This window comes from Scomber japonicus, chromosome 10, assembly GCF_027409825.1.
Source record: "Scomber japonicus isolate fScoJap1 chromosome 10, fScoJap1.pri, whole genome shotgun sequence".
Taxonomy (NCBI): Eukaryota; Metazoa; Chordata; class Actinopteri; order Scombriformes; family Scombridae; genus Scomber; species Scomber japonicus.
The window spans coordinates 24,102,413-24,121,388 of record NC_070587.1 but is presented as its reverse complement, the minus strand read 5'-3'; the positions used below and the strand labels follow the sequence as shown (position 1 = coordinate 24,121,388).

Genomic DNA, 18,976 nt, shown 5'->3' with positions numbered 1-18,976 from the left:
TTTTCCCACTATCTTTAAATATATGTCTTGTGTTAACATGTTATACGTTCTCTCCCAGGTGCTGAGCTGCTTGTGGAGCAGCTGGGTCCTGGAGTTGGGGTTCAGGAGAAGGAAAACCCCAACATGTTCCTGGTCGGGGCCTCCAGGCAGAGGCTACTCTCTGGTGCTGAGGATGTGGGTCTCTTCAAGGAGTTCAACGATGGATCTATGAGGGGCTTCACCTGCTCCAACAAACACAACTTCAAAGACTTTCAAGGTAAAGTCCAGGAGGAGGCCTGCATGAAGGCTATGTGGTTTATGAGTATTTCTGCTGAATAAATAAAGTCTTGACTTACTGTGACTGAGGTGCAGTACATAACATTAATGATGGCTGAATACATAGACTGTATATAAAGAAATATATAGATATATCTTACAGGTTTATGGCTGAATCCCATTGAGTTTTTCTTCATTCATGTCCCTGTTATAGTGCATAATAATTCATCAGTATATCTTCTTTGCCACTGAACCATCAGTAATGTTATCAATTCCAAGTTAAATTTCTGCTGTTATTAAAGAATATAAGGCATAAATGACTCTGATAATCAGTAGAGTTACATCATGGTAACCATTTCCATTTTGGATCTGATTCTAAGAATCAAGAATAGAATTAATTTCCTATTTTATCCTTAAATCTTCTTTCTCCTTTAATATAGCAAAGACCAAAGTTCAAAGCAGTTGGTCAATCATTTAACTAGATAGTGTATCAAATATTACATCTATTAGACCAATCTTTATTACTTAGATATTGATTTATGTATTACTTTTTAAATTAAAATAGTTGACATCTGACCTTTTTAATAGATTTGTATAAGAGATTCAGATGTAATAATTAGAATCAGTATGAGTTCAGAGTTGATTAAATGTAATCTAACCTCTACTCTAATAGGCATTAATTGGATGAATGACTTGGAATATGCATGTCCATGTCAGTTACAGGATACATTACCACTGTGTATACTGTGTGTTATAAAGGGCATATAGGCATATTGAAGGCTCCAGGTAGTTGTATACTACTACACTTGTATTAAAACGTACACAGTGAGGAATGAAGGACACTACTTGTTTAGACAATGTGACATGAATAGCCTCTTAGCTGCTAATGTGAAGTGTGACAATACTGAGGTCAAAACGACAGACCAATAAAAAAGCAATGGTGAAATGTAGAGAGAAATCCAGTAGAGCTGAAACTATTAGTTCATCAATCAATTAGTTGAAACAAGAAACTAGTCAGCTACTATTGTTGAATAATTCAGGTATTTTTCAAACAAAAAGTATTCTCATCCAGTGTGAGAATCAGCTGATTTTCTCATCTTTATGAATGATCAGTGACACATTTCACAAGTTAATTTAATTTTATCGGATTAACACATGAAACAATAATAGAAATAATACAGTTTGATGCTAGCTGACCTGATCATTACCACAGTATTACAGCTCTAACAGCAGCTTTGTGCTCCTCAATCAAAAGAGCCAGAGGAAAACTGATGTGAGGCACCAGATGCAGTATTGGTCACTGTCTGAAACCACCGGCCTCACTATCAGCTGTTTAACATGCCTTTGTTGTGAATGTCACAGTGACTGTCGGTCTCTCTATCTCTCTCTGATCCTCTCTTGTCTCTCTCCAGGGGACGGGGACAACTTCCTCAGTATGGCCGAGTGTCAATACATCATTAAACATGAGCTGGACACGTTACGAGCCAAAGATGAGACTCACGTGCCAGGATACACTCAGGCCAAGCTCTACCCTGGGAAATCCATCAGTGAGTGTTTATTCACCTCCCACTCTGTCACTGTCACGGTCACGTTTAGAGCTGCTCTGCTGCAGTGAAGGCATTGACAATATGGCATTATACACCATGAGACTATACTGTATACTATAAATGTGACCACTACAGGGCTCTGGTCAGATAACACAAAGCACATCTGTTCAATTCAACTCCTTAACTTGAAGAATAATAGCAGTACATGTAGTACAATGGTACAGTTTAGTGGTGCATATCTCTACAGTTCATCACCAGTGACTCCTGCACCGGGAAAGACAGCAGAGAACAAGAAATAGCAACAAAAATGGTACCTTCAAAATAAGAGTCTCTGAACATGAAAATTTCACAACAGTAACGCTCTAGAAGTTGTTTTTTTAACTATCTGGCTCATTGTGGGAATATTAGATTTTAGTGTCATTTTTGCTTTAATTTAATTAATTGGATTAGATGTGTTATGTTATCCATAATATTCCTGAACATGTAAGACATCACAATATAAATAGATATCCTGATATAAAATTACACATACTGTACCATGAGAGTCTGTATCGTCAGTTAGTCGAATTTTGCAAACTGATTAGTCATTTAAGTTATTTATCAATTTGTTTGTTACAGCTTAGTATATGTGGGAATTTTATTTTCTCTCTTGGGTTTAAGTCTGTTAGTCAGACAAAACGAGTCATTTCTAGATGTCACTCAGGACTCTGGAAACATTGCAGAGGACATTCTATAGACTGAACAATGAATTTGTTAATGGGAGAAAATAATTCACAGATTAATTAAGAAGAATAATTGTTACTGAAGTATCTGAGAGCAAAGCAAGCTGAATGATTATGTTTGTCATCATAATAATAGCAGTGATTATTAATGTGTAAATGCAAATAGAAAATAAATAATGAACTATAGTGACTTACTTACTTGGAAGACACGGAATCAATATAATCAATGCGTTTCTCCATCTTTCAGTATTCAGTTTTAGTGTGTTTAGTGTGATTTTCCTATTTCATCATCTATGTTGGTGAATTTACATTTTTCCTGCAGCCTATCAGAGTTTCTTATTCGTAGCAGTGAAGCTTTAAAGTTGCAAGAAAAGAAGGCAGCACAACTTTGCGTCCACCTTGGGATCAGACTTTTTCCTCCTTCTCTGCTTCCTCTGTGCCCACCTCTCTCTCTCTCTCTTTTTCTGTCTCTCTTGCTCTCTCCATCGCCCCCAGTATGGAAACAATAAATATGCAAATGCAGTGAAATATTCCCAAAACGAGATAAGGAAGCAATGAAGTCGCCGTGGAGATAGGGCGCCTCCATTCAGCACCCGTGTTCAACAAATCGCATTAAAGCCGAATGTAATCATTCCCGACAAATGACACACTCAAGAAACGGCAGATGAAATGATAGCGCTTTCATGTACTTGTATTTAGTGGTTTTGTATTAGACTATAGGAATTATTGCTATAGACAGTAATGTACATTGTGTACAATGGGCCGGCACCCAGCTATTGTTTCTGTGTCCTTGTTTCAGAAAATTAAGCTGCGTGTTTGTTTAGTTGGGAAAGTCAACTCAGACAAACAAAAGTAGGAGGAAGAAACATCTTGAAATATCCTCTAAAAGAATCACAACCTTTAGCAAATACAAGTTAATGCAACTACCTAAACATAACATTTAAGTTCAGAATGATTTCCAGTATTTGAGAAGGTAAATATGGTGTGAGGATGGAACCAAAGTTGGTCAGCTGGTGGCAGAAATATAATGGAAAAACGTCAACAGTGGAAATAACGTGATGATGTCTTGTTGGTATTTGAGTTCGCAGACTGCTGTCCAAAGGAATCCTCATCCAAATATTTCCTCTGCATGAGAAGGAAGAACTGAAGAGACTTTGTTTTACCTGGTACAAAAAGGTCAAGCTGTCTCTTCAGCCTCTCGGTAAGTGGTAAAAATGTACCAGTTATTTCACTTTATGTCATTTTAGTGAAAACCTTGAGGGATTGTGCTCATAATCCACATAGTACAGTACGAGCAATCATTATGAATCATATATTTGACCCGTTTTGACATTTGACAGCTTGTAAAAACACCCCAAATGACTTTTATTCTGAAATGTGATGACTTTTCTTAAAGTGGCCCAAAATGCACAGAAATGTAAATGTTTCAAAATGTTATTTTGTATAGAAGCTACACATTTTTGTCCATTGAGTCTGTTCTGGGTCAAATTTGAGCCTTATCTATCAACATGTCTTTTTATTAAATGAATAGTTTTAATAAGATAGTAGTTTTTAGAATGTAGCAGTGAAGACTGATGGCTCTAATGGTTATACAATAAACCCCACACTTCCTTGTCATTTTCACTTTCAATAAAATACATTTCAATCATTATTGCTATGTTATATATTCATGTCTTAGGTAAAATAGGACGTTTTTTCTCCAAAATTGAGTTGTGTAAAACCTGAAATGGACTATTGACATACCATTTTCCTTAGAGCTCAGCTACTCTTACCTCCAGTGGATGTTTTATTCCTATCACTTTACCTCTAAATGCTCTTATCCACTTCTTTCTTATCTGTTCTCTTTCTCCAGATGACATCAGACACTACTATGGAGAGGGTCAAGCTCTCTATTTTGGCTTCCTGGAGTACTTTACCTTTGCCCTGGTACCTATGGCTCTCATCGGGTTGCTTTATTATCTGTTCGATTGGGAGGATTACGATAAATATGTCGTCTTTGCTATGTTCAACGTCATCTGGTGCACTCTTATCTTGGAGGTACGCAGCTGATTCTTACTTACTTAACCAGACTCACTTGGAAGTGTAATTACAAGCTTAAAGGTTTCAGAAGAAGAATGAAGTGGTTGAATGTTGAGTTACTGATCCGTCTAACCTTTCCTCCAACAGTTATGGAAGCGTTTCAGCGCCTCACTCGCCTACAACTGGGGCACACTGAGCAGGAAGAAGGCGTTTGAAGAACCTCGGCCCGGTTTCCACGGCGTCCTCGGTTTCAACCCTGTGACTGGACGTCAGGAGCCCCTCTACCCCAACGCCAAGAGGCAGCTCCGAATCTACCTTGTGTCCCTGCCCTTCGTCCTGCTCTGCCTCTACCTGTCCCTCTACGTCATGATGATCTACTTTCAGATGGAGGGATGGGTGTTGACGCTCCACGATGAAGACCCTACATTCTGGACAGGAATACTGTTGTTCATCCCCAGTATTATCTATGCTATAGTTATAGAGATTATGAACATCATCTATAGATGTGCTGCTGAGTTCCTCACTGAGTGGGGTGAGTTGGTAGTACCTTTTTATTTATTTTTTTACAGTGTATTCATTCATGCACCAAATATGTTCAAGTAGATCAAATAGTGCTGAAACTAATAATCCTTAAATTGCTTGCTTGATTGACAGACAGTTTTTTATAACGGATTAACTGAAAAATCTCTCCAAAAAAATGATTAGCTACTTTATTTATCACTGAAAAGTCGTTATCGTTGGGTTTTTGACCGCTGGTGGACAAAACAAACCATATGGGCCCTGGGAACTTGGGATTTTATAGTTTTCTGCATTTAATGGACCAAATAATGAAGCAGTAAATTTCAACTACAATTGACAGATTCAGCTAGTATCACAACAGTTTGCAATAACCTTTTTTTTCTGGTCCTCAATGATACTTAGTCTAATTTGAAATGACTTCAGAGATCATTTTTCTAGAGTTTGACCCATGTGGTGACCTTGTTTTGAAGACATCTACATACAGCTACACTTAAGTGAGATTTAGGGTCTGTTAAAGTCTTTAGAGACTGATCCCATGTAGGAGTTTATTTTGCTGAGTAGACTATTTCTAACATGTGGTACAGACTGATATATCCTTGACTGTGCTGTTAGTTGTCAGCTTTGTTGAACCTGTCAGGGCAGGACAATGGACTCATTCACGGATACATTTGAGTACCTGTTGGATGACTCTTCAAGCTCCTAGTTTGTTTTTAGTGTTCTGATCTTTCAGAAACTTGAACACCTGTGTGGGTGTGCAGAGCTTTTTAAAGAGAAACCATCCATCCTCTTAAGATTTAATGAAAGACTATATTGTTATGGGAAGTGCAGGATCCAGTGTTTTTTAATCTTGACCTACACTAAAGGTCTGCTGCATTCATTTTGACGATTCTAATATGTTTAGTTTATTTGGATCCCCATTAGCTGTTACCCAGGCAACAGCTAGTCTTCCTGTCTCACAAGTTCCCCAACTTTATGGAAGTTCAATACTAACCCAACTAACCAAATTATTTTTGATTTGGACGGAACCTTGTAAAAAACAAAAAAAAAAAAACACTATTGTAACACAATCATAAACTTTGATGATATGTCTGTAGGTTGAGGAAGGATCTTAGCAGTTGTGGTACTAACATGCCCCAAATGTTTTTTTCCTCTCTGTGTATTCAGAAAATCACAGGTTAGAGTCGTCATATCAGAACCACTTGGTCCTCAAAGTGTTAATAGTGAGTATAAATGACTTATTCACGTTTTCTGAAACGTTGCCAATTTCATCCTTCAGTGATCAGAGCGCCACTTTTCTTGTCGACGCTCAACTTATCGTCCTTTCTCCTTAGTTCAACTTCTTCAACTGCTTTGCCTCGCTGTTTTACATCGCCTTCATAATGCAAGACATGGTGCTGCTCAGACAGGTAGGTGTTATGTCCTCCCTTTCCTTTTCACCTCCACCCTGGTTTCCCTCCTTTCTTATTTCTCTATTTCTGTTCTTCTCAGCTTAATTCTCTTATTCCTTCCTTTCTCGATTACTTAATTATTTCCTTTAATACAGGTTACCTTCCATTTATACCCCTATGCTACTTTCTGTCTTCCCTCTTTGTCTAGCTTTTTTCCCCCTTTCTTCCCCTTCTTTTTTTTCTTCTTCCCTTTCCTCCTTTCCATTGTTTCACCTGATCTCTGTTGTCATATGTATATGACATATGTATATGACATATGTATATGACAACAGACAACATATGTTGTCATATATATATCTGATCCTTGTCTGCTCTCAGAGTCTGGCCACCTTGTTGATCACCAGTCAGATCTTGAATCAGTTCATGGAGGCCTTCCTGCCTTACTGGCTCCAGAGGAGACGCAACAAGAAGTTGATCCGCAAAATCCGGAAGAGAAGGACCCTGGAGGACAAGGAGCTTCCTCTGGCCGAGCAGGTCCGACTGGAGGCCGACATGAGCACGTATTTGGTAGGTACACAGTCTGTTTCTATTCAGATTTCCATGATTTCTTTATTCTGTGGGTGTGAGAGTATATCAATACTTCTGTTTGTACTTTGCTCTCTTTCTCTCAGGGTACATTTGACGACTACTTGGAGCAATTCCTGCTCTTTGGTTATGTCAGTCTGTTCTCATGCGTCTACCCTCTGTCTGCTGTCTTGGTGGTGCTGAACAACATCACTGAGATTTACTCAGATGCCTTCAAGATGTGCCGTGTGTTCAAACGACCCTTCTCTGACCCGGCAGCAAACATAGGAGTCTGGCAGGTGAGCCATGAAAACACAGGTAGCCTGTGTGTGAATGACTGATTGTTTGCTCCAGCAACTATTCATTGATTAGTCTGATTTTACTCGACACAATAGACGTAGTTGACCTTTGATTTGAAAGATAAGTTACAACAGTCAGGTGTTGAATGTTGCTTGCTGTAATCAATTAAAATGTAATCTGAAGCTAATATGAGGCTTCAGCCATCTGGTAAAGTAGACGTCTTTCACATTTATGGTCTTTTTAGTAAAAGATTCTCTCTTTGTGTCTCGACACACAGTTTTTTTCCTGTTCAAATTAACAAAAAAGAGAATTTGGCACTAAATGCAGTAACTATTTTGATTAATTTGTGTGAATGAGGCCTCATTTGAGCTTAAAGTAATCTATTAAATACTTTTTTGCACAGTAGCAGGACTGTTGATTTTATCCCCCCATTACTTAAACTGAAAATGCGTTATGATGGGATCTCTTAATGGTCAGTATGAACAGGAGGAATGATTACAGAAAGAAAAACATGTTAACTTTGAAATGCTTGAACCTGTCCTTTTAAAGAACACACAAAAGTAAAAGCTCAAGTATTATTGAACAATGTAAAGCCAGTAAATGACACATATATCTTCTCTTGTTGCCATAGTTAACTTCCATATGAAATGTTATCAGAGTACACTGTTCCTAGGAATAGTATAACTCCCTAGGGTCAAAATTATATTTTTAACATCTACAGGACAGATAGATAAAGGACAAGGTATCATTACTCTCCACTGTGCCCAGCCAGTAAAAAATGGTTTCCATTTTCGGAAGCAAGTCATTTATTGTTTCTCTCTCTCTGTTTCCAGCTCGCCTTTGAGGCCATGAGTGTGATAGCCGTTGTGACCAACTGTGCGCTCATCGGCATGTCTCCACAAGTCAAAGCTTATTTCCCAGAGTCAGAGATGCAGCTCATACTGTGGACGGTGGCTATTGAGGTAATGAATATGTTCATGTATAGAGAGAGACGTTGTCTATCTAGCTGCACTGTACAGTAGGCTTTTGTGTAGTGGCAACACACAACATCTGTGCTATATTTTGCAGTGCGTCAGTGGCTTTCTAATTGTTTTGGTATGACTTATCATAAAACAAGGCATGGTTTGTTTCATACTAAAATGGCTAAGCACTGTCAGCCTCTAAGGAAAAGTCAGCTTTAAGTCAGTTTGTGTTCAAAATGGTGATGTCCAGAGCAGTCTGTGGAATGGCAACCCGAGATCAAGGCTACTTTTAATCAGTCAGTACTGGCTATGTACTTTAGATTTTTTGTTGTTGTAACCCATCATTCTCTGGATACAATAGCTGCCAAACCCAACACTGTTCTTCATTGCACTTCAGACATATTGGTGAACAAGTTTGCACCTAGTCAAAAATAAAATGTTCAAATCCTGTCCAAACTGACATTCTCTCTACAGATATTATACACAAGGTTATAGGACACTATCTAAAATGCTGTTGGAAACAAAACAAAACAACTTAAGGAAGACTTAGACTTAGAAATGTCCTCTGAGAGATTATTTGTGGCACAGCACAGAACATATAGACACATTGAAAGCATGCCAGATCAACAAAAACAACAATAGTCTAAGATCATCTATAGCAGCCATCATAAATATAATCACAGTCCAGTCCAGGCATGTCAACTGTAATAAAAATAAATAGCAAGTATACTACACATCCCTTATGTATCCATGCATTTCAGTTTCTAGTCTACGTGTTTCCCTCGTTTTTTGCTTGGTTAGTGACCTATACCTCTGACCAGAAAGAAATGGCTGGAACTTCACTAAAAGAGACCTTCTCTGCCTCTCAGTCAGCTTGGTCAGGTACAGGTGGTACAGGTCAGCCTTCTGCTCCTTCATGATTTTCACACAGGTCTTCACAATTTCTCCTAATTTGTTCTTTTGAATGATTTTTGGAATGTCCATATCAGCATACAATACAATAACAAAGCATACTCTCAGTATGAGATTTGTAAAATAGAGTGACCATTTTGTTGTCAGTGTTAAAAATAAGATTTCTAAGAAAGTAAAAATGTGTGGTTGGCCGTTCTTAAAAATAGCATTAGCACACTGGTGCCAGGAGAGTTTGTGATCTATAATAAGATCAAGATACTTACACTCTATTACCACCTCAATCTTCTCTCCTCTGATCCTAAATAGAGTGGGTGCTGGAACATCATGTCTAAAATCTCAAGTCAATTGTTTGGTCTTAGATATGTTCAGATTAAAATGTGAGGCCTCACATCAGTCAACAAAGTCATTTAGAACTGGACTGCGTTCAACCCTAACCCTAACCCTCCAATAGGTTGACCACTAATTTAACTACATGGTGTCCTGTGTATCTAATGTGACAACAGTCCATGTGTAAAACATATAGCAAAGGTGACAGCACACTGCCCTGTGATGTGCCGATAGAGTTAAATGTACCTCTGACATGGTGTTGCCAACCCTTACCCTTTGAGATCTGCCCATAATGAAATCCAGAATCCATGTTATTAGTTTTGAATCCAGTCCAAACCGCTCCTTCAATCTGTCAGCCAGGATAAATGGGTGGATTGTATTAAATGCAGAAGATAAATCTCATGCATATGTTTTACAACCCTCCAGGTGCATATACAGAAAGTTTAAAAGCATTACAGTAGCGGCGTCTATCGTCTTACAGAGCAATAAGAAAATTGTAGTGGATTCAGGACCTGCTTAGTTGATGATGTGGGTTTTAATAAACCTCTCAGGTGATTTAACTATGAGTGAGGTGAGGGAACTGGGCTTATAGTCATTAGAAGAGGGTGGATGAGTGACTTTTGGAAGTGGGAACGGCATTGATGATTTCCACAATGAAGGGACCACCTGGATATTCAGTGAGCCTCGAAAGAGGGAGTAGAAAATCCCACTCAATTGGACCGAGTAGCGTTTCAACACCCTGACACCGATGTTATCAGGCCCTTGGCTCTTGATTTTGTTAGCACTCTCAAACACTTGCTGCTCCACACACTCCTCAATGATGAGTGTGTTCTCCATCCCGGCATCGTCCGTCTCTTGGCAAGCAGGAATGTTGACTTGAAGTGGGTGAAAAATGTGTTGACTGAGGAGAACCACACCTCTCAACTCGATAGGTGTCAAATTTTTTCCCTCCTTTAAGGGGCATTGTCTTCCCTCAGCCAGGGTCCACGGTACCTTGTCCTTATACTGGCATCTAGTCATGTAGATCCTTCCTGTCCTGCAGGCTCATGGAGGCAAAATCCTCTTTTTGTCTCATTCAGTACCTCCTTTAACCCCTCAGTCACTCACAGTTTGTTGTTCAGGTACACTCTGCTGGTCTTTTTTCTAGAAGGACTGCACCCACACAGGAATACATATAGCCCAAAATACTTCTGTCATCTAAATTGTCAGAAGAATCCTCAAAAACACCCAAAAAACCCTTTGAGAGTCTCTAAGTTGTCCTCATCTCACACCTGGATCTGCTTTTCCACAGCCTCTTCAGAACCTGTCTATAGGTGGGTCTAAGAAGGACAGCATTGGGGTCTGAGCTAACCAATGGGGCATTGGCAGTGGATAAATATGCCTTATATAGATGGAGCCATAATATAATTCAATGGTTTTGTTTTTTTATGCACGGAAGGTGACATACTGAGGACAGGTAGACAGTGAGTGTTTAAGGGTACAACTTATCCCCATGTTCCTCCACCACTCTACTGAAACTGAGGGACTGTTGAAGGTGTTTGGCCACTAGATGGAGCCAGAGTCCAAACAAGCGCTACACAGTGTGAGTGATAGAGGGAGTCAGAGGGGAGCGAGAGATTTTTCTGTGTGTATTCCTGCCAGCCTATCATTGTTTGGCCCTTTTTTTGTGTGTGTGTGTGTGTGTGTGTGTGTGTGTGTGTTCAATCCAAATTTCCCACTCCAGATTCTTCCTCTGCTGAGTCCGCCTCTATTAACGTTAGCATCGGCCCACTCCCCTTTCCTCCGTGTTCTACTCAGACAGCACAAAAACACACACACAGCACATGCCCCCAGAGTAAAATGGTGAAAATAACAGCACAAACAGAGAAATAGCGAGGCTGTAGTGAATAGAGAGAGAGAGGGATGATGCAGTGTGGAGAGGTTTCATTAGGACACATCATAGAGAAAACATTTGTATGTTTGTGCTGCTTTAACAAGCTCAGGGGAGAGAGTTCTAACCATCTAGTTTACGTCTCAGACTGTAAAAGGCACTGCACAGTATACTGTACCTCACTGTATGGAGGGTCGCTGCTGATGCTGATACTGATACTGAGGCAGAAACTGGGTCATATTGATCGCCAGCGCGTTTGATTGAATGTGTGGTCTACACGCTCAGAGCTGAATGATAAAAGTTGTTCACCGCCTCCGATTTTTCTTTTTTTCCCGGCGGCTGTCAGGATAACCTTGAGTGTAATTAAACGTTCCTTTGGTGAGAGATCGAGTTAGTTGAGGTTTGCTCTTCACAGGCATCTGACTACCAAATGTGTATTTGTCCTATTGAGATGGAAAGACTTTTGTCCCTGCTCTGGTAGAATTGACTGCTGACACTAGAAGTCAGAGAGATGAATGCGAGAGACACACACTTCTTCTTATCTTATTTAATTAGGAATTACAGACTGAATTAAGATTGTCTTTTTGCTGTAGACTCCTTTGAGGCTTTATAAAGAGGCCTTGATGGTTCACAGACTCTGCTGTGAGAGCCACAGGTATAGTGACAATAGGCTTATTCTCTACTGATTGGCCAGCAACCCACAGCTTTTTAATTCATTAGAGGCTATTTTTTATCCTCAGTTAGGCAGACTGTTTTAAAGATTTTTCCATTTTTACACATGTCAAACATCTACAGTCAGTACTCAGTTGATTAAAATGTGTGAACACAATACGTTCCAAGTGCTGGGACAAAGAAAATGAAGGGTGAAGATAAAAAAAGGGTGAGAAATGATAGGAAAACCACACATAAATTAGTCAGAAAACATAGATGCTTCCATACAGGTCATGAAGGAATCACTGAATGGTTTATTCACAACTAAAATGATGTGACTCATTTGTTATGGCTGTAAAATTATTCGACAGCACTCTACACCACCATCATCAAAACACCAAATGAGGTCATATCTTTTGGAAGAATGGTGTTCAAACCCTCCCCATAGAGCTCCACACACTTGGAGAATCTAGGAGTGTGGTTACATGTACATTAGTATCCTCGTTTATGGAATGTCTTACAGGTTTATTGACCCTGATTTCAGAAACCTGGATAAGACTTGATTCAGGTTAGGAGAAACCTTGTTGGCTGGACGACTCTATTGGAAACCAGGATCTTGTGGCATGTAAACATCTGATCCAGGTTTCTGATAATTCTAAGATAGTCGAGTGAAAGTAAAAACACTATGACAAGGAGTACTGAATTTGTTCTAGAGGCTTTTGGTGGCATAAGACATTTGATTTTAGGTTTTCCTTTATTTGAATTGACACAAGTGTCAAAAATGATTAATGTACAATAAGACAAAGCCAAAGAATACAGATAAAATAGACCAAGAAAATCTTGTACGATCTTGGCTAAATAATCCAGGTGAGGTAGAGGGTTTTGAAACCTTTTTCCCTTACTGTATTCTTGCCCAACTAGCAGCAGATTGGTGAAGATGGTCTGTCATATCGTCCATCACGTTTCAGAGCTTTCCAGTAAATTTGCTGTGGATATTTATTGTTCTTAGAGGATGAATTGACACCTTAACCTTTACCCTGAGGGTGCTGTCGAGCCAAAACATCCACCTGTACACAAGAGATGGACATTTAAAAGGCAAATTGCCATGTAATTAATTGAGTGCACCAATGCTCCTCAGAGGATCAACTATTTCCATTCTGCCTGAGCTTTTCCTCCAGCTCCACCTTCAGGACATAAAGTCGACTTTAACAGGGCCTTTGCTAGAGATTTACTGAGCCCTTTTAAGCTCCCATTGGGACTGTGTTTGTTTTTATTATTTTAATGACCTCATGACCTCTCCTTTAGTGCCATCCTCAGGACAAACTATCATTTTAACAACATTTCTGGACAGACAAGTTTGTTTATTTTCAGTCCACGGCCTCTCTGGGCTGCTAGAAGAGCTTTGGGCTTTTATTCTTGTTGATTAAAAAAACTCAGGCCAGGAGTGGTGGGAAAGTCTCACGCTCTTGTTCTAACAGGGAGCACGCCACCTCTCATCCATCCGAGCCTCTTTCAGGCTGTCTCCTGAGCGAATGGAAGAGAAGATGACTTTTTATAGCAACAGACAGTACGCCGGCCGCAGGGAGGATGTTCTCTGTTTGACTTATACTCTGCCCCCTCACCTGAATAAGGAGAGGAGGTGAAGTGCTGCTCTGGTGCACACAGGAAAGGAAAAAAAAGAAAGAGAAAAGGAGGGCAGCTCACAGTAAGGGGTTAGGCTATTAGTCTTTCTACCTATGTGGTTGTGTGTCAGCGATCCATCCTGCCATGGCATCCTGCACATGAAGGCGCACCAGATCAGTTAGACCTGTCTGTGCATATGTGTTTGTGCGTATACCACAGGCCTGTGACAGAAGGCTCGGATCAAAGCGGAGATAAGAGTGGCAAAAAAAAAGAGTCGAAGAAATGAAAGGAAGGCAGAAACAGACAGAAAGGGAGGAGATGGAGAAACAGGGTTTAAGGGAAAGAACGGATAGCTCTAAGGAGAGAGAGAGAGAGAGAGAGAGAATGAGGGGAAGATGGACTAAGAGAGAGAGAGGGAGAAGGAGAAAGGGAGAAGCAGCGCTTGTGTTTGTACGATGAACCTGAGTCACTAGCTGATTGTACATCTGAGCACGTTCCTCCCTGCTACCATCCAGCACATTTCCCAGAATAGAGCGAGAGCAAGCAGGCTATTAAAGAGATGGGACAACAAGAATAATGAGAAGCAGGTTGTATAATGTTAAGGAGAGAGCCGCACACAGATATCGCTTATTGACACAACATCCAATATATTGCCATTAGGGAAGCACTTTTTATCTAAAGCCGTTAACAGGTTTGGGAGTGCATGCATTTTTCAGTACGTCTAGATCCAGTGGGAATAGAACCTCTAACCCCTAACTCTTATTAGCACTGGGTTTCAGGCAGACAGAGAACCACAGATGTGTCCAGATGTCTCTTCATAGGTCAGTCATCATCTTTACAATAGTTAGAATCATCTCGCTTTAAAAGAGAGGATGAAGATTCAAATAGCAGAGGGTTAAAATAAAAATCACTCAGCCCCTCTTATCTTGGTTATGGAGTTGGGGTGGGGGGGGTGAAGGGGAGGGCGAGCAGGAGGGAAGCGCCTCGTCGCTTTTCAGCAGCGGTGCTATGATACCTGGGTAATTACTGTATAGGGCTTACACACATCAGTGAGCAGTAACCAGGCAACCGGCCAGCCTGGTACAGAAACAGACACTTTCTCTCAGAGTCACGGGTCTGTCTGTTATAATCTACTCATTTCAGTGCAAGAGAGCCAACCAAACATGGACTCTGAACTGCGTCTCCTTCACAAAGCAGCATGGAAAAATGAAGGGGAGGGAGAGGGGCATCATGACAACCTAATGACATAACAGATAGAAGGATTTGTCATTTTATCAATGATAGAGGTGCGCAAAAAAGCAGCCGATGTGATGTAATTGCATGTTAGAGCAATGGTTTGTTGACTTGAAAGAACAGCGCCAGTAACACCAGATCGACTCTAAACTCATCTTCAGTTCATGGGGAAGTGCAGAGCTGGGTTAAAAGTCTCTATGTGGCCTTTTCACATCACACAGTCATTTGTTCCATTATCTAAGTGAGTTAATCATGTCCCAGTTTCAAGTAAACATCATTATTCTACTATAATAAACATCCAGTCAGGCTTTACTCATTACATTTTCAATAGGCAAGTTTTAACTACAGGTCTAGACTAATGTCTTCAAATATCATTTTAACAAAGACAAACAGCTTCCCAACATGCTAATAGAGGCTCCCATGTGTGTCACCTTTTCATACTGGATGTGTTTTTTCCAATTTGTCCATTTCTCCAAGGTTATTTTCAGCAGCCCACCACACAGTAATCCCATTACACTGTTTTTTAGATAATCACATTAGCCTCCGCCCACTGGCAACTGCAGTAGCATCAGATGTGGACTCTGAAAGGACTCAGCCTTAGTCTGGCGTAATACTGTAGTGTGTGTGCGGCCTAACCTGACTGACAGGGACTTGGGACTCAGTGTCCCGGGCGGCTTAATCTTTCAACCTTACCTTCTATAATAAGATGGTCTCAGTATACACGTATTAGTCTGTTGAGAGACCATGCATGTGGACTGGTAGCTCTAATATGGATGAATTCTAGCCAGTTTAGCCAGGGTTTTTAGCTTTATCAGTTAAGTCAGTGGCACCCAATGGAACTTAATGTTTTGAGTGACATCTCCCTTTAGCCTGTATGCGATCATTGTAGAGCAGGAATGTCCAAACTATTCCATAAAGGGTCCATGTAGCTGCATGTTTTCATTCCAACCAAGCAGGAACACACCAGGCTTGACTCATTTAATCAACTGATCTCAGTCTTCAGACAGATGATTGGTTAAATCGTGTGCTCTTGATTGGTTGGAACAAAAACCTGCAGGCATATGACCCTTTATGGAAGTTTGGACATGCCTGTTGGAGAGGAATAGTAATTTTTTTGATTAACTATGAGAGAAAAATGTCCAATGTTCTCAGCGTTGCAGCAAGTAGCTTGACACATCTATTGCATTCATTTAGGATATCACAGTGGAGTCTTTTATTTATCTCAGTTGTTGTTTTGGAGGCACAAAGCTATCATTAAAACCCCGCTGTGGTCAGAAGTGTTTGTATTTTATCCAGAATTCGTAGGTATAGGTGCTCATCAGATCAGCTCCATATAAGCAACAGCGGGTGAGAAAAAAGGAAATGAAGTGAAGAGAAGTGATGACTCCACAGATTAGCGTGTGCTAAAGGGTGTGGGTTTGAATGACATATTCCGCTCATGTGGGATCACACATGAAATGGCAGAATTAGTAGTTCCTCATCAGTGGAATTGATGGTGGATTGAAATGCTAATTTTCCAATTAACAGTGAAGGGGGTGCCATGGTTACAGAATACAGCGCTGAATACTGAGTAGTGGAAATAGCAGTCGCACTGTGGTCCTCTTGATTTGTGCCAGTCTCTCAGACCTGTCTGCTCTCGTGTCCCAAGATTTTATTGTTCAGGTTAGGACACCGACTGGGACAGAGGATGATTATTGTCATTACAGAAATCATCAGTGTATTGGGAATACATTCAGAGGTGGCCGAGATTACATAAAAACAAAGTAAACAGCAGAAATCAATTCCTAATTAAAACAGTTATATTAAAAAACTGATTTAAAGGTGTAAAAGCATAAAACGAATCAACTAGAGAAATACAAAGATCAATTTCTAATTAAAACAATTCAATTCCAAAACATTTCAGTTTCAAGATTATATTTCTAAAGTGTCCTATTGTTATCGAGGAATCAATATATAAAGTGTGTTGGAAGTTGTTCCATGAGGCTGGAGCATAAAATCTAAAAGCAGAGCTAGTCCTGTGAGCGGGTTTGATAAGTGCTTTCATGATGTTTATTAGTGACGTGAGATAATTTGGCAGTTTATTTAAGAGTGCTTTGTAAATGAATGTGTACCAGAGTTGATCTAGGACCAGCCTATCTTTACATCCAGAGAGCAGTGATGAGTATTACAGGTATCTCCAATAATTCAATAAACTCCAGCTTTTTTATTTTACCAGATTGTTGACATAAACTTGAACCTTTTTAAGCTTTTCATCAATCCAGATGCCTTACAGATTTGTAATACTGGACTCTTTTAATTGCTGTACAGGGTAAGGTGCTAATCTGAATTTTGCTATAATCAATTTTCTTTGCTTTTCAAAATAACAATATTTAGTTTTATCAGGATTTAATACAAGTTTTAGATGCCTCTTGAAAATAATTAAAAGCAAGTTGTAACTTGTCAACACCTAATTGTATAGAGTCTACCCAGCAATATAAAAATGTGTCATCTGCATAAAAATGAACATTATAGTTATTTAATTGAAATTCAATTCAAAACTTTGATGAGGACACAGCTCATAGGGGTCCATATCACAGTAAAATACAAAAGAATATAAAATGATTGTAATGACTGGACAATATCATTGATATAAATTGTGAAAAGGACTGGTCCTACAACAGAACCCTGAGGGACACCTTTCATATTGGTAAAATAGCTAATTGGTCATTCGCTGCTTTCACACACTGTTGTCTATCAGATAGGTTAATCTGGAACCATTGATAGGCAATGGCAAAGATAACATTAGATGTGTCTAGACACTCACTTTGACTCCAGGAAGTTTTGTCTTTTCACTAGCTCAGTGTCTGGAGGAAGACTCAGCCACTGTGAATGTGCAGGAGGAGATTTGGAGAGTATGGGTGAAGGGTGAACTTTTTCCTGCTTAATGTACTCAGTCTAGCACTGGCAATGAAAATACCTCTCAAACCGAGCATCCTAAGTTTGATCTCATCCGTTATGTCCAATAAAACAGAATTTATCGTCGGACCTTTTAAAAAAGAACAACAGAATTTTACAAGCCTCGCTCTCCCTTCCAGTCTTCACCGGGCGTCCAACCTTGTGCTGCTGAACACACAGAAATATAAATTAGGTCTGAATAGCATTAGCAATCAACTAAGAGCCGCAATGTTTATGGTGCACTTTCAATCAACATGACAAGTCACTAAGATCAGGGATTTCTTAGCTTGTACTCCTTGTTAATTAGAGGAACTGCCGTGCTGACTGGAATGACAAAACTTCTGTGTGCTCTGTACTCTAAACTGCAAAGGAAAGGAGAACACACAACTTCATTATAATTGCTCAACATTCCTGCAAATTAAGGCACCAAATTCTTTCCTGAAATTTCCCAGAAACCTCATCTAGTGTGACCTGTGCATGGATAATATTAGAATGTCTGAATAGATTCAGTGTGACTTACACTTCCTGGAGATATCATCATCTATGTGTGCTGTGATGATAAAAATATTGAGGTTCTTTGTAAAACTCAAAGTGTAATTAATGTCTTAGTGGACAGATTGCTTTTATAATGTAGTATTAACATGAGTAGGTGTGAGCATTGTACAGTGAACATATCTTGAAAAAGAAAATATTAGAATTGAAACTATAAAATATTACTAGAAAAGCTTATAATGATTCATCTTTCCCAGATCACTTAGTCTGATAAGCCTGAAACCAGTTTCTATGGAACAGTGTGCCCTCTCAACTGCTCTCTGTCCAGCCATTTGTTACATCTGCTGTAGCATATATGAGTCCATTACTGTGATGAGGAAAAAGGGGGTACTGAATCAAAGGCGCTGATGGTGGTTGGCAGTCCTCCAGATTGACTGGCGCAGGTGTGTGTGTGTGTGTGTGTGTGTGTATGTGTGTGTGTGTGTGGGTAAATGCTTGTATATGGTGGCTCAGTTGGGAAGCGTGTTTGCTCAGCATGTGTACTGTCATCTTCGTGGGAAAATACGCACCCTGCTGATTCAGTGATGGGCTGGTCAGCTGTTTGTGATAACCGGAGCTCTGAGAGAGGTGAGAAGCTGAGATCAGAGAACAAGTATGC

The 18,976-nt window shown here is 39.8% G+C and overlaps 1 protein-coding gene across 1 annotated transcript in view; it reads left to right on the top strand.

The window, feature by feature from the left end:
• ano10a (anoctamin 10a) overlaps positions 1-18,976 on the top strand; it is a 37,726-nt gene that overhangs the window by 3,659 nt on the left and 15,091 nt on the right. Inside the window, exons 4-13 of the mRNA XM_053326745.1 lie at positions 59-256; positions 1,668-1,802; positions 3,606-3,725; positions 4,377-4,561; positions 4,691-5,075; positions 6,227-6,282; positions 6,394-6,468; positions 6,829-7,017; positions 7,122-7,313; positions 8,148-8,276. Of these exons, the coding sequence (XP_053182720.1) occupies positions 59-256; positions 1,668-1,802; positions 3,606-3,725; positions 4,377-4,561; positions 4,691-5,075; positions 6,227-6,282; positions 6,394-6,468; positions 6,829-7,017; positions 7,122-7,313; positions 8,148-8,276 (1,664 nt within the window). The remainder of the gene's footprint in view (positions 1-58; positions 257-1,667; positions 1,803-3,605; positions 3,726-4,376; positions 4,562-4,690; positions 5,076-6,226; positions 6,283-6,393; positions 6,469-6,828; positions 7,018-7,121; positions 7,314-8,147; positions 8,277-18,976) is intronic.